General features: G+C 50.2%; 1 protein-coding gene across 3 annotated transcripts in view; it reads left to right on the top strand.

Moving 5' to 3' along the window:
• Efr3b (EFR3 homolog B) overlaps positions 1-12,709 on the top strand; it is an 86,665-nt gene extending 73,956 nt beyond the window's left edge. For all 3 annotated transcript variants that reach the window (XM_006981414.4, XM_076559583.1, XM_076559582.1), the window contains exons 18-23: positions 671-798; positions 1,516-1,607; positions 4,465-4,513; positions 5,838-5,944; positions 7,767-7,816; positions 8,480-12,709. In XM_006981414.4, coding sequence (XP_006981476.1) covers positions 671-798; positions 1,516-1,607; positions 4,465-4,513; positions 5,838-5,944; positions 7,767-7,816; positions 8,480-8,585 — 532 coding nt within the window. In that variant the 3' untranslated portion in view covers positions 8,586-12,709. The remainder of the gene's footprint in view (positions 1-670; positions 799-1,515; positions 1,608-4,464; positions 4,514-5,837; positions 5,945-7,766; positions 7,817-8,479) is intronic.
• Positions 12,710-13,239: the final 530 nt, after the last annotated feature.

The raw sequence follows: 13,239 nt of genomic DNA, 5'->3' as shown, positions 1-13,239 counted from the left end.
GACGCCAGGCAAGGACACACATCAGGGGACCTAGACCCTGCCTGAGGTCGCCAAGCCCTGAGCAGAGTTTGACCCCCATCCCATTGCCGTTCTCCGTCCACGGCTGCCCTACCATCAAGCCTCGGGCAGGCTCTGATGAGCTGGGAGTGTTGTCCCGCATAGGTCATGCAGTCTCCAGCAGCTTTGATCAAACCCAGGGGGAGTGCAGCCTAGAGAGGTCACCCCTGACAGGCTCCTGCCTTCAGCTGCCTTCAGACAGTGCTGTGGACCAGTATGGCTTCCACACGAGAGGAGCTCAAGAGAAAGATACTCTGAAATACCAGGTGTCCGGCAACAGGACTTAACCTTCTGAACTGTGGCCTCTCCATTGACCTCTGGTCCCCACATATCTGTGTGCACACATGTGCATCTGCACACACACATGCACGCACCCAAAATTAGTCACAGGACAGTGTGTTAGGGAAGGGAACATTCATCTGTGGGCACAAATGTATGCAACCGAAGGGTTCCGCATAAAATGTAGGCTAGTGGGTGCCCTTGGAAAAGGGACTAGGGGGATTTTCTTCTATTTCTCTGTCATTTTGCACAGTCACGATATTGCTATTGTGATAAAGTCATCCAGGAATTGTTCTAGCTGCCCACGGTTCTGCTCTGCCTCTTTGTCCTTCAGGCTGTCTCAAAATCTAGACGGCGTGGTGATCGAGCTTCTCTTCCGTCAGAGTAAAATCAGTGAAGTCCTGGGAGGAAGCGGTTACAATTCAGACAGGCTCTGCCTGCCCTACATCCCTCAGCTGACAGGTATGAGCTCTGGGCAAAGCCTCCCACCTACCTCTGCCTTCCCTGCCAGGTGAGAGCCCTAGAGTAAGGGGGTGTGGACCCCTGAATCACTTGTGGTGGCCTCTTAGAAGTTATATAAGAGCTGAAAGACGTAGCAGAATTTATGGTGCAATTCCTATTTTGACGCTCTTCCTCCTCTGTTTGGAATCTCAGAAAGCAACTGAGCTGTGAGATAACCTGGCTTATGAAGGGTTGGTCCATAGTATTGGAAAGAGCACACATGGGCTATAGAACCAGGGGCCCATTTCAAGATGTCTGTCCTACTTACTTCTCTAAAAACACCTTGGGCAACTCTCTGAAAATCCCCGAGTTACTTGACTACAATTAGAGGGTTATGTGGAGGTGTATGGAGTAATGAAGTCATAAGCTCCCAGGGAACACTGCACACATGATTATTACTGGTGATTATTATTAGTGGATGCAGTCAGCTTATGCTAGTTGAGATATGCTTTCTGGTCTTTGTTTCCACACATGGTTGCAAAAATCTTAATCCAAAGAGGCAACCTGACCGCCCTAAGATGGGTGGAGAAAGCCCACAGCAGATAGAAGCTTCTGGAAGCTCTAAGTGTAGCCTACCTATGTACTGAGCCATTGAGGGCTGTGGACCAAGGCACAGAGGGTGGGACCAGTGGCTTAGCAAGGACTGGGAATCCCAGCTCCTGGGCTCTTCTTTTCCAGATGAAGATCGCTTGTCCAAGAGGAAGAGCATTGGTGAGACCATTTCCCTCCAGGTAGAGGTGGAATCGAGGAACAGCCCAGAGAAAGAGGAAGTGAGTGTTTTGTCACTACTCTGGATGTTCAGTGCTCCAAAGCTCTTTACCGTGCATCAAAGTGTCCGTGGGAATTAGTTTCTCCGGTACATCCATTTTCTTACTGACTCTGCTCATGTGTACATTAGTGGTATTTCCAGCTAAGAGAGTAATGTGCTTCTTCTACCATGAGACTATCATTTAAAAAAAAAATCACTCTAGAAAGGCTTGCTCCATTTCCTCCTCATACAAATTAGGGAAATGGCAGGCATGAGGCAAGCCTCACACAAAGTAAGGAGGAGCCACATCTGAGAGAGACTGGGACAAGAAGACTCAGGGGGCATCTGAGAGCAGCTGTGAGGACGCTGGATCTTTCCCCAGGTGTGATCAGAGTATAGACAAGCCCTTACAGGCTGGGATTAAGCATCTCTGTAACGAGGGCCAAGCTCTAAACCTGGACCTTCAGAGCTGGTCTGGAACATTCCCTTGGAAGGCAGGAAGCTCTGACCCTGGCTAATTGGGCAAGCAAAGTGAGGAAGAGGAAGTGGGGGCCCTCAGACGTTTCCGGTCATGAAAGACAGAACCTCGTGTCATAGCCTCGGAGTTAGCTGACTGTTTCCCCACACTGCAGAGGGGACGTCTCCTATCCTAAGTTCCGAGGCCTTCAGTAGTTAAGTGACGCCAAGGAGAAGAAATGCTTACCAAGCTAGTGCCCCCTACTCACCGGTGGCCTCCTGCAACACTCACATTGGTTCTTTCCTTGAGTCAGCTTAGCCCAGGGGTGTCCTGGTAACTGATGCAGGGCTATGCCCTCGCCATGCTACGCTGCGACACCGTTTCAGCCCATGGTGTCCTGGTTCAGGATCCTGTGCCGGGTGACTGTGCTCTGAGTGATGAATCAATGCTGATGTGGTCAAACCTTAATTCCCTGTGCCCCTGAGCCCTGCCAGACTCATTTTATTTCCTTATCACCTTGTGTGGCATGGTGGCACTGTTCCATTTCTCTGTACCACACTCAGCTATCTATCTGCACGAGTATACTGATACAAAAACCCTCCCAGAATCTGCCTTCTTCTTCGTGTAGGTGCTTAGACCTTTGGACCTATGGAGTGCTTGTCCTTGAAGCCCAGCCAGGTCCCATTTCCTCCATGCACAACTCTATACCTGCTCTCATTTGAAGAACTTGCTTTTACTTTCCCTTATCCTGAGGTTCCTTAATGCCTGTAGTTCATCTACATTGGTCTTCACTGACATGGATGGATGGATGATGGGTGGATGGATGGATGAATGATGAATGGATGATGGATGGATGGATGTTGGATGGATGATGGATGGATATTGGATGGATGATGAATGGATGGATGACGGAAGGACGGACAGATGGATGGATGGATGTTGGATGGATGGATGATAGATGGATGGATGGATGATGATGGATGGATGTTGGATGGATGATGAATGGATGGATGACGGACGATGGACGAATGGATGGATGGATGTTGGATGGATGATGGATGGATGGATGGATGTTGGATGGATGATGGATGGATGGATGGATGTTGGATGGATGATGGATGGATGGATGGATGTTGGATGGATGATGAATGGATGGATGACGGACGATGGACGAATGGATGGAAGGATGTTGGATGGATGATGGATGGATGTTGGATGGATGATGGATGGATGGATGGATGTTGGATGGATGATGAATGGATGGATGACGGACGATGGACGAATGGATGGATGGATGTTGGATGGATGATGGATGGATGTTGGATGGATGATGGATGGATGGATGGATGTTGGATGGATGATGAATGGATGGATGACGGATGGATGGATGATGGATGGATGGATGATGGATGGATGATAGATGGTGTACATAGGATGAATCCTCAGGCTCTCTTGCATGTAATTCTTCTATTAACAAATTGGCAGCTTCTCTTGACCCACTGAGAGTTCTGTATGCTATTGATGTCCATGCAATATTTGCTGAATGTCTTTATCCCATATCTGTCCTTTCCAGTCAAACAGACATTTACTAAATGGCAAACAAGCCTAGCACTGTCCTGTCTGTGAATTCACAAGGTGATTGCACCCATGTCCTCACCCTCAGATCAGGAGATCAAACACAATCATCACCGGGGGCCTGTCTGCTCTCCTCTCCCTCAAAGGAACCACTTAGCATAACTGTGTACCTTTGGGAACTTTATATCGTTAAATCTTTCTCTCCTGTCTACATCTTTCCCTTACTTCTTGTAATGGCACATGATTCAGCATGGATGTTAACACCGAGAAGCTTATAGTCTGGTTTGAAGTTCATGCAATCTGGTCCAAACTTCATTATCCTCAGCATCTTCCCTGAGGCCATGCATCCACGGAGTCCCCTTCTTTGGGTTTTATTATTTCCTGCCTCCTTTCATAGGTTCTGCAGAGGTTGAGATCCTTTGCCTCCGGTCTTAGGACTAATCTCATTAGCAGAGGTCCCATTATTTCTAACCTCCTATGACTTACTGTATTAAGATTCATCACTTCGGGGTATAATTTAATATCATGAGCCCTCAAAATGTTATGAAGTTCTTGGAGTTTATATTGGAGATTGTGTTTCTTACATCCAGTTGTTTCTCTGAGGATTTCTTTTTAAATCGCGTGATGATTTCCTCCTACGGAGCTTGACAGGACAGACTTAGGTAGGGAAAAGAATAGAATTCTATTCTGAGGGACCCTCATGAGGAGTTGGCCTCATTTGCTTTTCTCCACATGCGCTCAGAGGCACCTCTGGCAATGGGGGTGTCCTAGGGACATCCCCCTAAGAAGCAAAGGGGCTGCCTTCTCTCCCACACCTTTCTGAACATGTCTGTCTCTTCTCCTTCAGCGAGTCCCTGCAGAGGAGATCACCTATGAGACGCTGAAGAAGGCCATTGGTAAGACAGCAGCCCCGGGGAACTCTGATGAAAGAGGAGGCTGGGGCTGACGTGGACCAGGTGACAGAGGCTGGGGGTCTCTTGTAAACTCATCGGCCACCAAAGCTGCAGCTGCAAGTCCCCACTCCCCGATGAGGGGGTCGGTACTGCCTGTCACTGCAGTCCCTTTCCTACTTACTAATGACAACTGCCCCTGAAAGCCACCGCTCGAGGGTTATAGCCAGGGGACTGACTGGTCTGTGCAAATAAAACTCCTTGTGTGTGAAGGTGACACAAAAGGGCGAGATGTCCAGGGAAAGGCACCGAGAAGAAATCATATTGGTGTTCATTTAGTAAGGGCAATAGACTTTAAACACGAGTCACCTCTTTATCTGCATGATTGGCCCGTGAAGTCTTCCTATGAAGAGGTTGTTTCTAACTGATGACAAATTAAGCCGCTGAACGGGCTTTCCGTGAAGACTCTTCAGTATTTTGTTATTATAGATGCACTCAGGTAGGTGTGGTGACGCAAGCTCCAGAACAGCCGGGCTTATCTAGTGAGAGCTTGTCTCGAAAAGATAAAAAATAAAAATAGCCAGGCGGCGGTGGTGGCGCACGCCTTTAATCCCAGCACTTGGGAGGCAGAGGCAGGAGGATCTCTGTGAGTTCGAGGCCAGCCTGGGCTACAGAGCGAGATCCGGGAAAAGCGCCAAAGCTACACAGAGAAACCCTGTCTCGAAAAACCAAAAATAAATAAGTAAATAAATAAACAAATAAATAAATGAATGAATGAATAAATAAATAAATAAATAAATAAAAATAAATAAATGTATGCACTGCCTGCCTCCCTAACCCTCTCAGAGTGATCATTGTTTGACCTCCAAACCCACTCCCTATTTTCCTTTATTTGGTGCTAACTCACTTTAGATAGCAAATGGTGTATGGAAAGCCTTAAGTGAACTTTCCTCAGACTTGTGCTGTGGGGCTGCGTTGATTCTCACTGTCTAGCTGCCTTTACAATGTTCGGGTCCTTTTTCAAACTACCCCGGCAGTACTAAAAGAGACAACTAGCTGAGGTCTCGTTTGAGAGCTCCAGCAAGAGCACAGCCACGGGGGTCTTTAAAGCCCAGATGCAGGTCCTTTGAACTGATTCTCAAGAGGGCGGGGCCTCGAGCAGAAAGACTCTGGGTCTAGGCCACGCATGAGGTCTCCGCCCCTTTTTCATGTCTCCGCCCCCTTTCCGTGCTCCGCCCCCTTTTCATCTGACGAGTCCACCCTGTCCGTCTCCCTCAAGCACCTTCCCCTAACTCATCCCTGAACACTAACTCAGTTCTCTGTGTCACAGTGGACAGTGTGGCAGTTGAGGAACAGGAGCGTGAGCGGCGGCGACAGGTGGTGGAGAAATTCCAGAAGGCGCCCTTCGAGGAGATTGCAGCCCATTGTGGGGCCCGGGTGAGTAGCATTACCATAGGGTGCCTTCCTGACCAATCAGAAGCCACACCTGGGTCCAGGGCAGGGCTGGGTTCAGACCTCTGCTCTTTGTCCTGCAGAAATTGGGGTTTTGGTTCCAGTATACAGTACGCTGCTGTTTACCCCAATGCTCTCCACTGCATTGCTTCCCCGGAGCCCAGGGACTCACTGTCTTGGACCTTTAACCCCAGCACTTAGGAGGCAGAGGCAGGCAAATCTCTGGAAAGTCGAGGCCAGCTTGGTCTACATACATAATCCCAGGCCAGCCAGAGCTACATAGTGAGACCTCAAAAAAAGGGCAGGCAGGGAGTGGGTGGGGGTAAGGGAGGTGGGTGCCAGCTGGGTGGGGTGGCTCGCACCTTTAAACCATCTCTCAGAAGGTAGAGGCAGTAGATCTGAGTTCAAGGACAGACTGGTCTTCATAGATAATCCCAGGCCAGACAGGATGGTACCCTGTCCACAAAGCAAAATTTTTTAAAATATTATTATTATCTTGTGTGTATGTATATATAGGTCAAAGGACTTTGGGTCTCTCCTTCCACCTTTATGTGGGTTCCAGGGATTGAATTCTGGCCATCAGGCTTTTGCAGCATGCACTTTACCCACGGAGGCCTCTCACTAGCCAGGTTCTTTTCAGTGAGGGTCTTGCTGTACCGTCTTGGGCTGGCCTTGAACTCGCTATGTAGCCTAGGCTCACATTACAACATTCAGTCATCATGCCTCAGCCTTCTGAGTGCTGAGATTACAGGCATGTGGCTTATACTTTAATTTTATCTATGTAAGATCTACGTATTTTGTAGTTGTATAGGGACACAGATCTTCCAAGCCTGTGTTCCCTGTCATAAGTTATTCCCATCCTACTTTGAGAGGTGGACTGTCCATTTTATGATCTTGGAGAAGGCCCAAGTGCTGGACACACATCAAGAAAGAGTAATGTACTCACTCATAAGTGGATTCTAGATATAAAATAAAGAACAATCAGACCACAACCCATAGAACCATGGAAGCTATATATATAGCATGGAGGTCCCTAGGACAACTGTGGCTTATGATAAATTTTGGTTTTACTCAATTACTGAAAAAAAAATAGCCAAATGAATGGAAACACATGAAGTATGAACCAAAGGCTGAGGGGCCCCCAGCTGGATCAGGCCCTCTGAATAGGTGAGACAGTTGATTGGCTTGATCAGTTTGGGAGGCAACTAGGCAGTGGGACCAAGTCCTGTGCTCATTGCATGAGTTGGCTGTTTGAAACCTGGAGCTTATGCAGGGACACCTGGCTCAGTCTGGGAGGAGGGGACTGGATCTGCCTGGACTGAGTCTACCAGGTTGATCGCAGTCCTCGGGGGAGGATTTGCCCTGGAGGAGGTGGGAATGGGGGGTAGGCTGGGGGTAAGGGGAGGGGGTGGGAGGGGGGAGAATAGGGGAACCCATGGCTGATATGTAGAACTGAATGGTATTGTAAAAGAAAAGAAAAAGAAAGAAAGAGCAATGTCGTCAGCTCCGGTCTCCTGACCCCATGCCCAACAGACCTTGCGACCCATACTAAGGAGCAGAAGCCTGCCCAAATGCTCCCTGGTATTCCTGGCCCTCTTTGAGTCCCCAGCCAGCCTTTGGTGGGTGGTTGTCCCTGATCTGAATGTTCAAGTCCAACAGACAGGTGCCAGGGATGAGAGCACACCTACCTGGTTACCCTACCCTGGTTGCTACAGTCAGAAGCTTCCAGATGTCCTTGGAGGTGGCAGGGAGGTGGCAGCTGACCCTCTTGGTGCCCGAAACTCACTTCCCTTCTGTCTGTGTCTAGGCATCGCTACTGCAGAGCAAGCTCAACCAGATCTTTGAAATCACCATCCGGTAAGTGGCAGCACAGACAGGAGACCCTACCTCGGTGTCCAGCGTCAGGGGGGAGGGCGGAACCCTAAGACCCCTTCTCACACCTGCTTGCAGCCCTCCCTCCACCCCCAACCTCTGTTCCCAGCCACCATGAAGAGGGCAAGAGATTGGCTCAGTGAGGCCTAGAGAAGGCCAGGAGCCTTCGTGTCCTGGGCAAGTACTTGATTTCTAAAATGGCACCATAGAGCAATAGTTCTCAATCTGTGGGTCACGGCCCCCTTGGGGGGGTTACATATCAGATATCCCACACATCAGATATTTACATTACAATTCACAACAGTAGCAAAATTACAGTTATGAAGTAGTAACCAAATAATTTTATGGTTGGAGTCACCACAACATGAGGGGCTGTATTAAAGGGCTGCAGCTTTGGGAAGGTTGAGAGCCACTGCCATAGCCTTGACTGGACTGAAGATTCTAGAACATCTTGAAAATCTGGAACTCATGGAATGGCATGAGTTTTAAAGAGAAACTGAAGCCAGGCAGCGGTGGCGCACGCCTTTGATCCCAACACTTAGGAGGCAGAGCCAGGTGGATCTCTGTGAGTTTGAGGCCCTGGGTTCAGTTGCACAAGGATAGGACCCCAATTCCTGTTTCACACCTTTCTCTTCCATGTGCCCCTAGGCCCCCTCCAAGCCCTTCAGGGACCATCACTGCAGCCTATGGCCAGCCACAGAACCATTCCATCCCCGTCTACGAGATGAAGTTCCCCGATCTGTGTGTGTACTGACTTCCAAGAGACGGAACTCCTTAGAGGACCCTGTGGGAGGACCGCCCTCCTGCCCACTCCCACCATCTGGAAATCTAGCTGGGAGAGCTGAGAAATAGTCACCTTGGACAGTGGCTCTTCCCAAGTTGAGCAAAGACGGAGCCTCCGGTCCTCGGTGGCCCTCCTGCCTCCTCCTGGTCTTCCACAAGGAATATCCAGTCACCTGCCCCCTGGGGCTAATGAGCATCTCACCCGTCTTCCCTTTTGTATCAGCCAGGGACAGAGAATCATGAGGGTGTCTCCACCGAGAAGCAGAGGGGCCTGGGAAGCTTCCATTGGGAATGTGTCTATGAGGGAGTGTCAGCCAACCCCGAGGGAAGGAGCCTGATGAAGACGTGATTGGTCTAAGGAAGCCATAGATGGTACTCGGGGAAGCTGAGGAACCCCCCCCCCCATCAGGAAGTGACAGTATGAGAGATGTCTGCTCTCACCTCCTAGTCTCCGGTGTCCTGCCCGGCCTCTTCTTTAATCTCCAGTTATCTGTGTCTCTTTTTCTACTATCGATGAATGCTGAGCACTTAGAGCGGGAGCTGGGGTAGAGATGCTGGCGGAAGAGCAACAGACTGGGGATGGAGGGGGACGGCTTCCCCTAGGTTGGGTGGCAGCATCGGCAAGGCACAGTGTGACCAGTCTGTGTCTCTGCTGTGTTGTGTCTTCTCAGCTCCTCTATCCAGAGGAAGCCTGTGGCGGATCTTCCCCGGTTCTCTCTCTTCTGGAGGTTTCCCGGGTAGTTAAGTTTGATCCCTGATGTCGTTCTTCCAAATATCCCACAGTGTTTCCACACCCTCTGGGTTGAGAGAAAGCTGAGCAGGCCAGCTGGTTCTAGAGGACTGAAAAGCGGGGGAGAAAGATGCTGGGCCCTGAGGCCGGTCCACATTGCTTCCTGGAAGATGCTCCCAGCAGAACTGTGTGTTGGTTTGTTTGTTGAGGTTGGGAGGGTTGGGGGCAGAGGAGGGGGCAAATGAGCAAGTGTCGCTTTGGGGTTCAAGGAAAGAGATTTAACAACTAGGATTGAAATATTTTCCCCCTCTGGGCAAAGTCTAAGACATTGGGGACAATTAATCGGCCTTGCTGTGGCCTGGGCAGAGGTGGTGGAAATCCCTTTGGCTCCGTTTTCCCTCTGTGCCACCTACCTGTGCCTCTGTGACTCACGTGTGCTGGGGGGCAGCTAACCGAGGCCTGGGTGGGTGCAGAAAGGACCACTCGACCCTTTCCTGATGCCCCTCTGGGTGCCTTTGTGCCTCCCAGGAGGCCTCTGGCAGCACCCCAGGCCTCTTCCAGTGGGAGCACCCTACGGCCCAGGACGGTCCTTTCTTTCCATTTTAAACTTCCCATGAGTTTTCTGAGCTGTTTTCCTCTCAAACTGCCTCTAGAGATTTTGCTTCTTAGGAAGAGAGCGTAGATCTGGTGACCTGCAGGAGTCCTTTCCAGGGTGTAATTTTAGGCAGCGTGACCTGGGGTCATAAAGGAGCCGTTTCTGGGACGCTCTAGATCACAGCCCTGCCTGTGACCCCTCATGATGACAGCCCGCTCACTAGGACAGGTGGGAACATTTTCCAGAGTGAGGAGAACTGGAACACATGTTCATCCCCGTTGCACATGTGATAAATGTCACAGATGGGGCCTGTCTGACCCCTGTCCCCATAGTTTCTTCACTTCTAATGCAACTCTTTCCCGTGGTCTCTGCACTGAGCTATGGGCTCATGGCTCCTGCATGGCCTGCATGATCTCAGGTCCCTGAGGACGAGGTGGCCTGTGACTTTGGAGCCATGTGGCTGTTGCTCAATCCAACTTTATAAGCATGGACTTAGGTTTTTTTCCTTAATATCTCTTTAGTAAGAAGTTTTAAAAAAGCACGAAGGCAAGTGACCCTTTAGAAACTGAGAAAAGCTAAGGTTTGAGCTAAAAACACCTTCCTTCACCTGCCTGCCACATCCCTTATACCAGGCCTGGCTTGGATAAAGAGTTCGCCAGTTTCTTTCTTGTTCCCAAGTGACATCAGTGTCCACCCCTGAGGTATCTTGACCTTGATTGTGGGTTGTGAGAGTCACTTCCTTGGAGACCTCCTAGAGCATGAGGGGCCTACACAAGCCCCACTCAGATACTTCTGTCCCTCAGCCCTGCCCCGGCAACAGGAGAAAGGGGACCGAGTTCCAATTCTGCGGACTCATCTGCTCCTCCTCAGCCCCTCTCTCTGTCCGTCCTCTTTTTCTCCGCACCCAGGCTGCTTAGCGGGGACATGCTGCTTCTAGAGAGCTGGGCCATTGGTGTGCCCTCTTCTGGGTAGAATTTAAGTTGATATTCAGTAAGATATTGGGGTGCCTGTTGACAGGGAGCAGAATCCGATCCTGGCCGAGTATGCCTCGGAGTCAGGAAGTCTAGATGGCGATCACAGGGGTCTGTCACTCCATCCCAAGGCTGGGGAAGAGAGGTAAAAGCAGAGTGGGTGGGCGCTGGGGAGGAACCCAGTGGGACTCTCACCTTCCTTGCCTCTGGTGTCTGGTAGCGCTGTCTCCTGCCCTGTTCTGTACCACCCTCTCTGTTGTAAGCCAGAGCCAAAAGGAGCCAGCCAACTCTTTAAGGCCAACTGGCCCCCAGCCCACCACCACCACCACCACCACCACCACCACCACCACCACCCAGGGCTCTGGCTTCATAGGCCAGGGCCAGACGGTGGCCTCCTGATGACAGACTCTAATGGGCACGAGTGTGTTTGAGGTTCAGAAGTTAATTTGGTCGATCCTAAGCAAGCGTAAGAAGTGGATTGACAGAAAATACCTGTGACCCAGAAGCAGCTGCTCTTGTCCCTGCACTGAGCCTGTTTCCTCTTTACTTTGAAGACCAGAAATAAATGGTTCCATGACTCCTCAATGACCACATAAGAAAACCTAAAAATGTCCTGTGTCCGGGTCCCTGACCTACACAGTGCAGGGGAACATAGGCCTGGGCCAAGGACCCTGGTCAGAGCAGCCCTGTCCTGTATACTACCCATGCACAGGCTGTTCCTGGTCCCACAGGACACAGTTCAGCTGGAGTGGGATTTGGAAAAGCCCTAAGGTTCCTCCGGGTATCTTTGGGTTAGGGGGATCCCTGGGTCATGGCGCCTTCCAGTGATCTGTTGTCCTAGACCTCCCCATCTGCTGCAGAGATGCTGTTGAGAATGAGCGGCTGGCTGTGTTTGGGGGCCCGGGGGAAAGGGAAGTCTTGAGCTGTGGGTCTGAATGTTGTTTAAAAGCAGACTGGAAGGTGGGAGACGGTCGTATTAGGCAGGCTGCATCTGCTCCCCTTGACCTTCTCTGGCCACAGGGGTCCTGTCCTCTGGAATCTGGGGGAAAAGGTTCAAGGAAAACTGCTACCTCTGTCTCTTTAATATAAAAGTCTGGTTTCTATGGCTCCATAACCTAAGCTGGGTCTACATCTAAAGACTGCAGGAGGGGAACCATGGGAGGTCTTGATCCTGGATACCTGGGGGAGTGATAAGGAGAAGCCGTGGGCTAGAGGGAAGAACTTCATGGCCCCATTGGCTGCCCCCTGGCGCCAGCCAGCTCCTTCAGGAAGCATAGGGTCTCCTGAGCCCAGCACTTGCCCCTTTTTTGGTGGTGGTGTGTATGGGGAGGTTGAGACAGGGTTTCTCTGTGTAACAGCCCTGGCTGTCCTGGAACTCACTCTATAGACCAGGATGGCTTTGAGATCTCTGAGATCTGCCTCCCGAGTGCTAGGGTAAAAAGCGTGCACTGAACACCCATAGATGCTGCAGCCCATCCATCTCAATGTGTCTGAGTTCTTTTAGACCTTCATGCCCTGGCTGAGTGTGTATGTGCCTGTGTCCATGCATGTGTTTAATGTAGTTAGTAGTTGCCAACGTTGTGTATAAACTAGCCGACTTATTTATATGTGAGTGCAGAATCGGCACCTGTGGCAGTTCTCTGTATTTTAAACTTGTTGAATCAAATTAGTTTTCCTTCTGGGGAGGCAGGGGGTGTGGGAAGGACTATTCCAAAGTCATTCTTTAGGACTATTAGTCGTGGTTTCCCGATGAGCCTTCACAATGCCCTTTTCAAATAAATGTCAATGTTGTCACCATATGGCTGTCTCTTTGAATTCTTAAAAGGAAATGGCTGGGGTTTTTTGTTTTTGTCTTAGATAAAACCGGAATCTGAAAATATCAACAGTGTGCCAGTGGCATTTAGCCACCCCCACCGACCCTGCTTTACCTGGTTCTAATGAAATGGAGGGGGCGGGGAAAGATGTTAGAGATGGAACTAAGTGAGGATCCCCAGCGAGGGAGCATCCTCAGGAGGGCCCAGGCTGTTCCTCATTGTAGCTCATTTCCCATGACCTACATTAGGGAGAGCTTCTTTGGAGTTTCCTACTCTCCTCCCACCAGGACTCCCAGGGCTCATCATGTTTTTGTGGAATGTCTATCAAATATAAGGGGTTATGAGCAAATACACCAGGCTTTGATGGGTGTGGCCCATGGATGCCTAATCTAAGTGAAGATAGGTTTGTCATTGTCAACACCGGGCTGCAAAACGCTGACCCCAGCATTGTGAAGACACCACAAGGAGACCAAATATAATGCAAGCCTGCAGAGCTTGGAGTTTCTCTAAGAGGA

Source organism: Peromyscus maniculatus, chromosome 22 (assembly GCF_049852395.1).
Source record: "Peromyscus maniculatus bairdii isolate BWxNUB_F1_BW_parent chromosome 22, HU_Pman_BW_mat_3.1, whole genome shotgun sequence".
NCBI classification, from domain to species: Eukaryota; Metazoa; Chordata; class Mammalia; order Rodentia; family Cricetidae; genus Peromyscus; species Peromyscus maniculatus.
The sequence above is the reverse complement of the archived record's forward strand: the minus strand, read 5'-3'. Positions and strand labels throughout refer to the sequence as shown.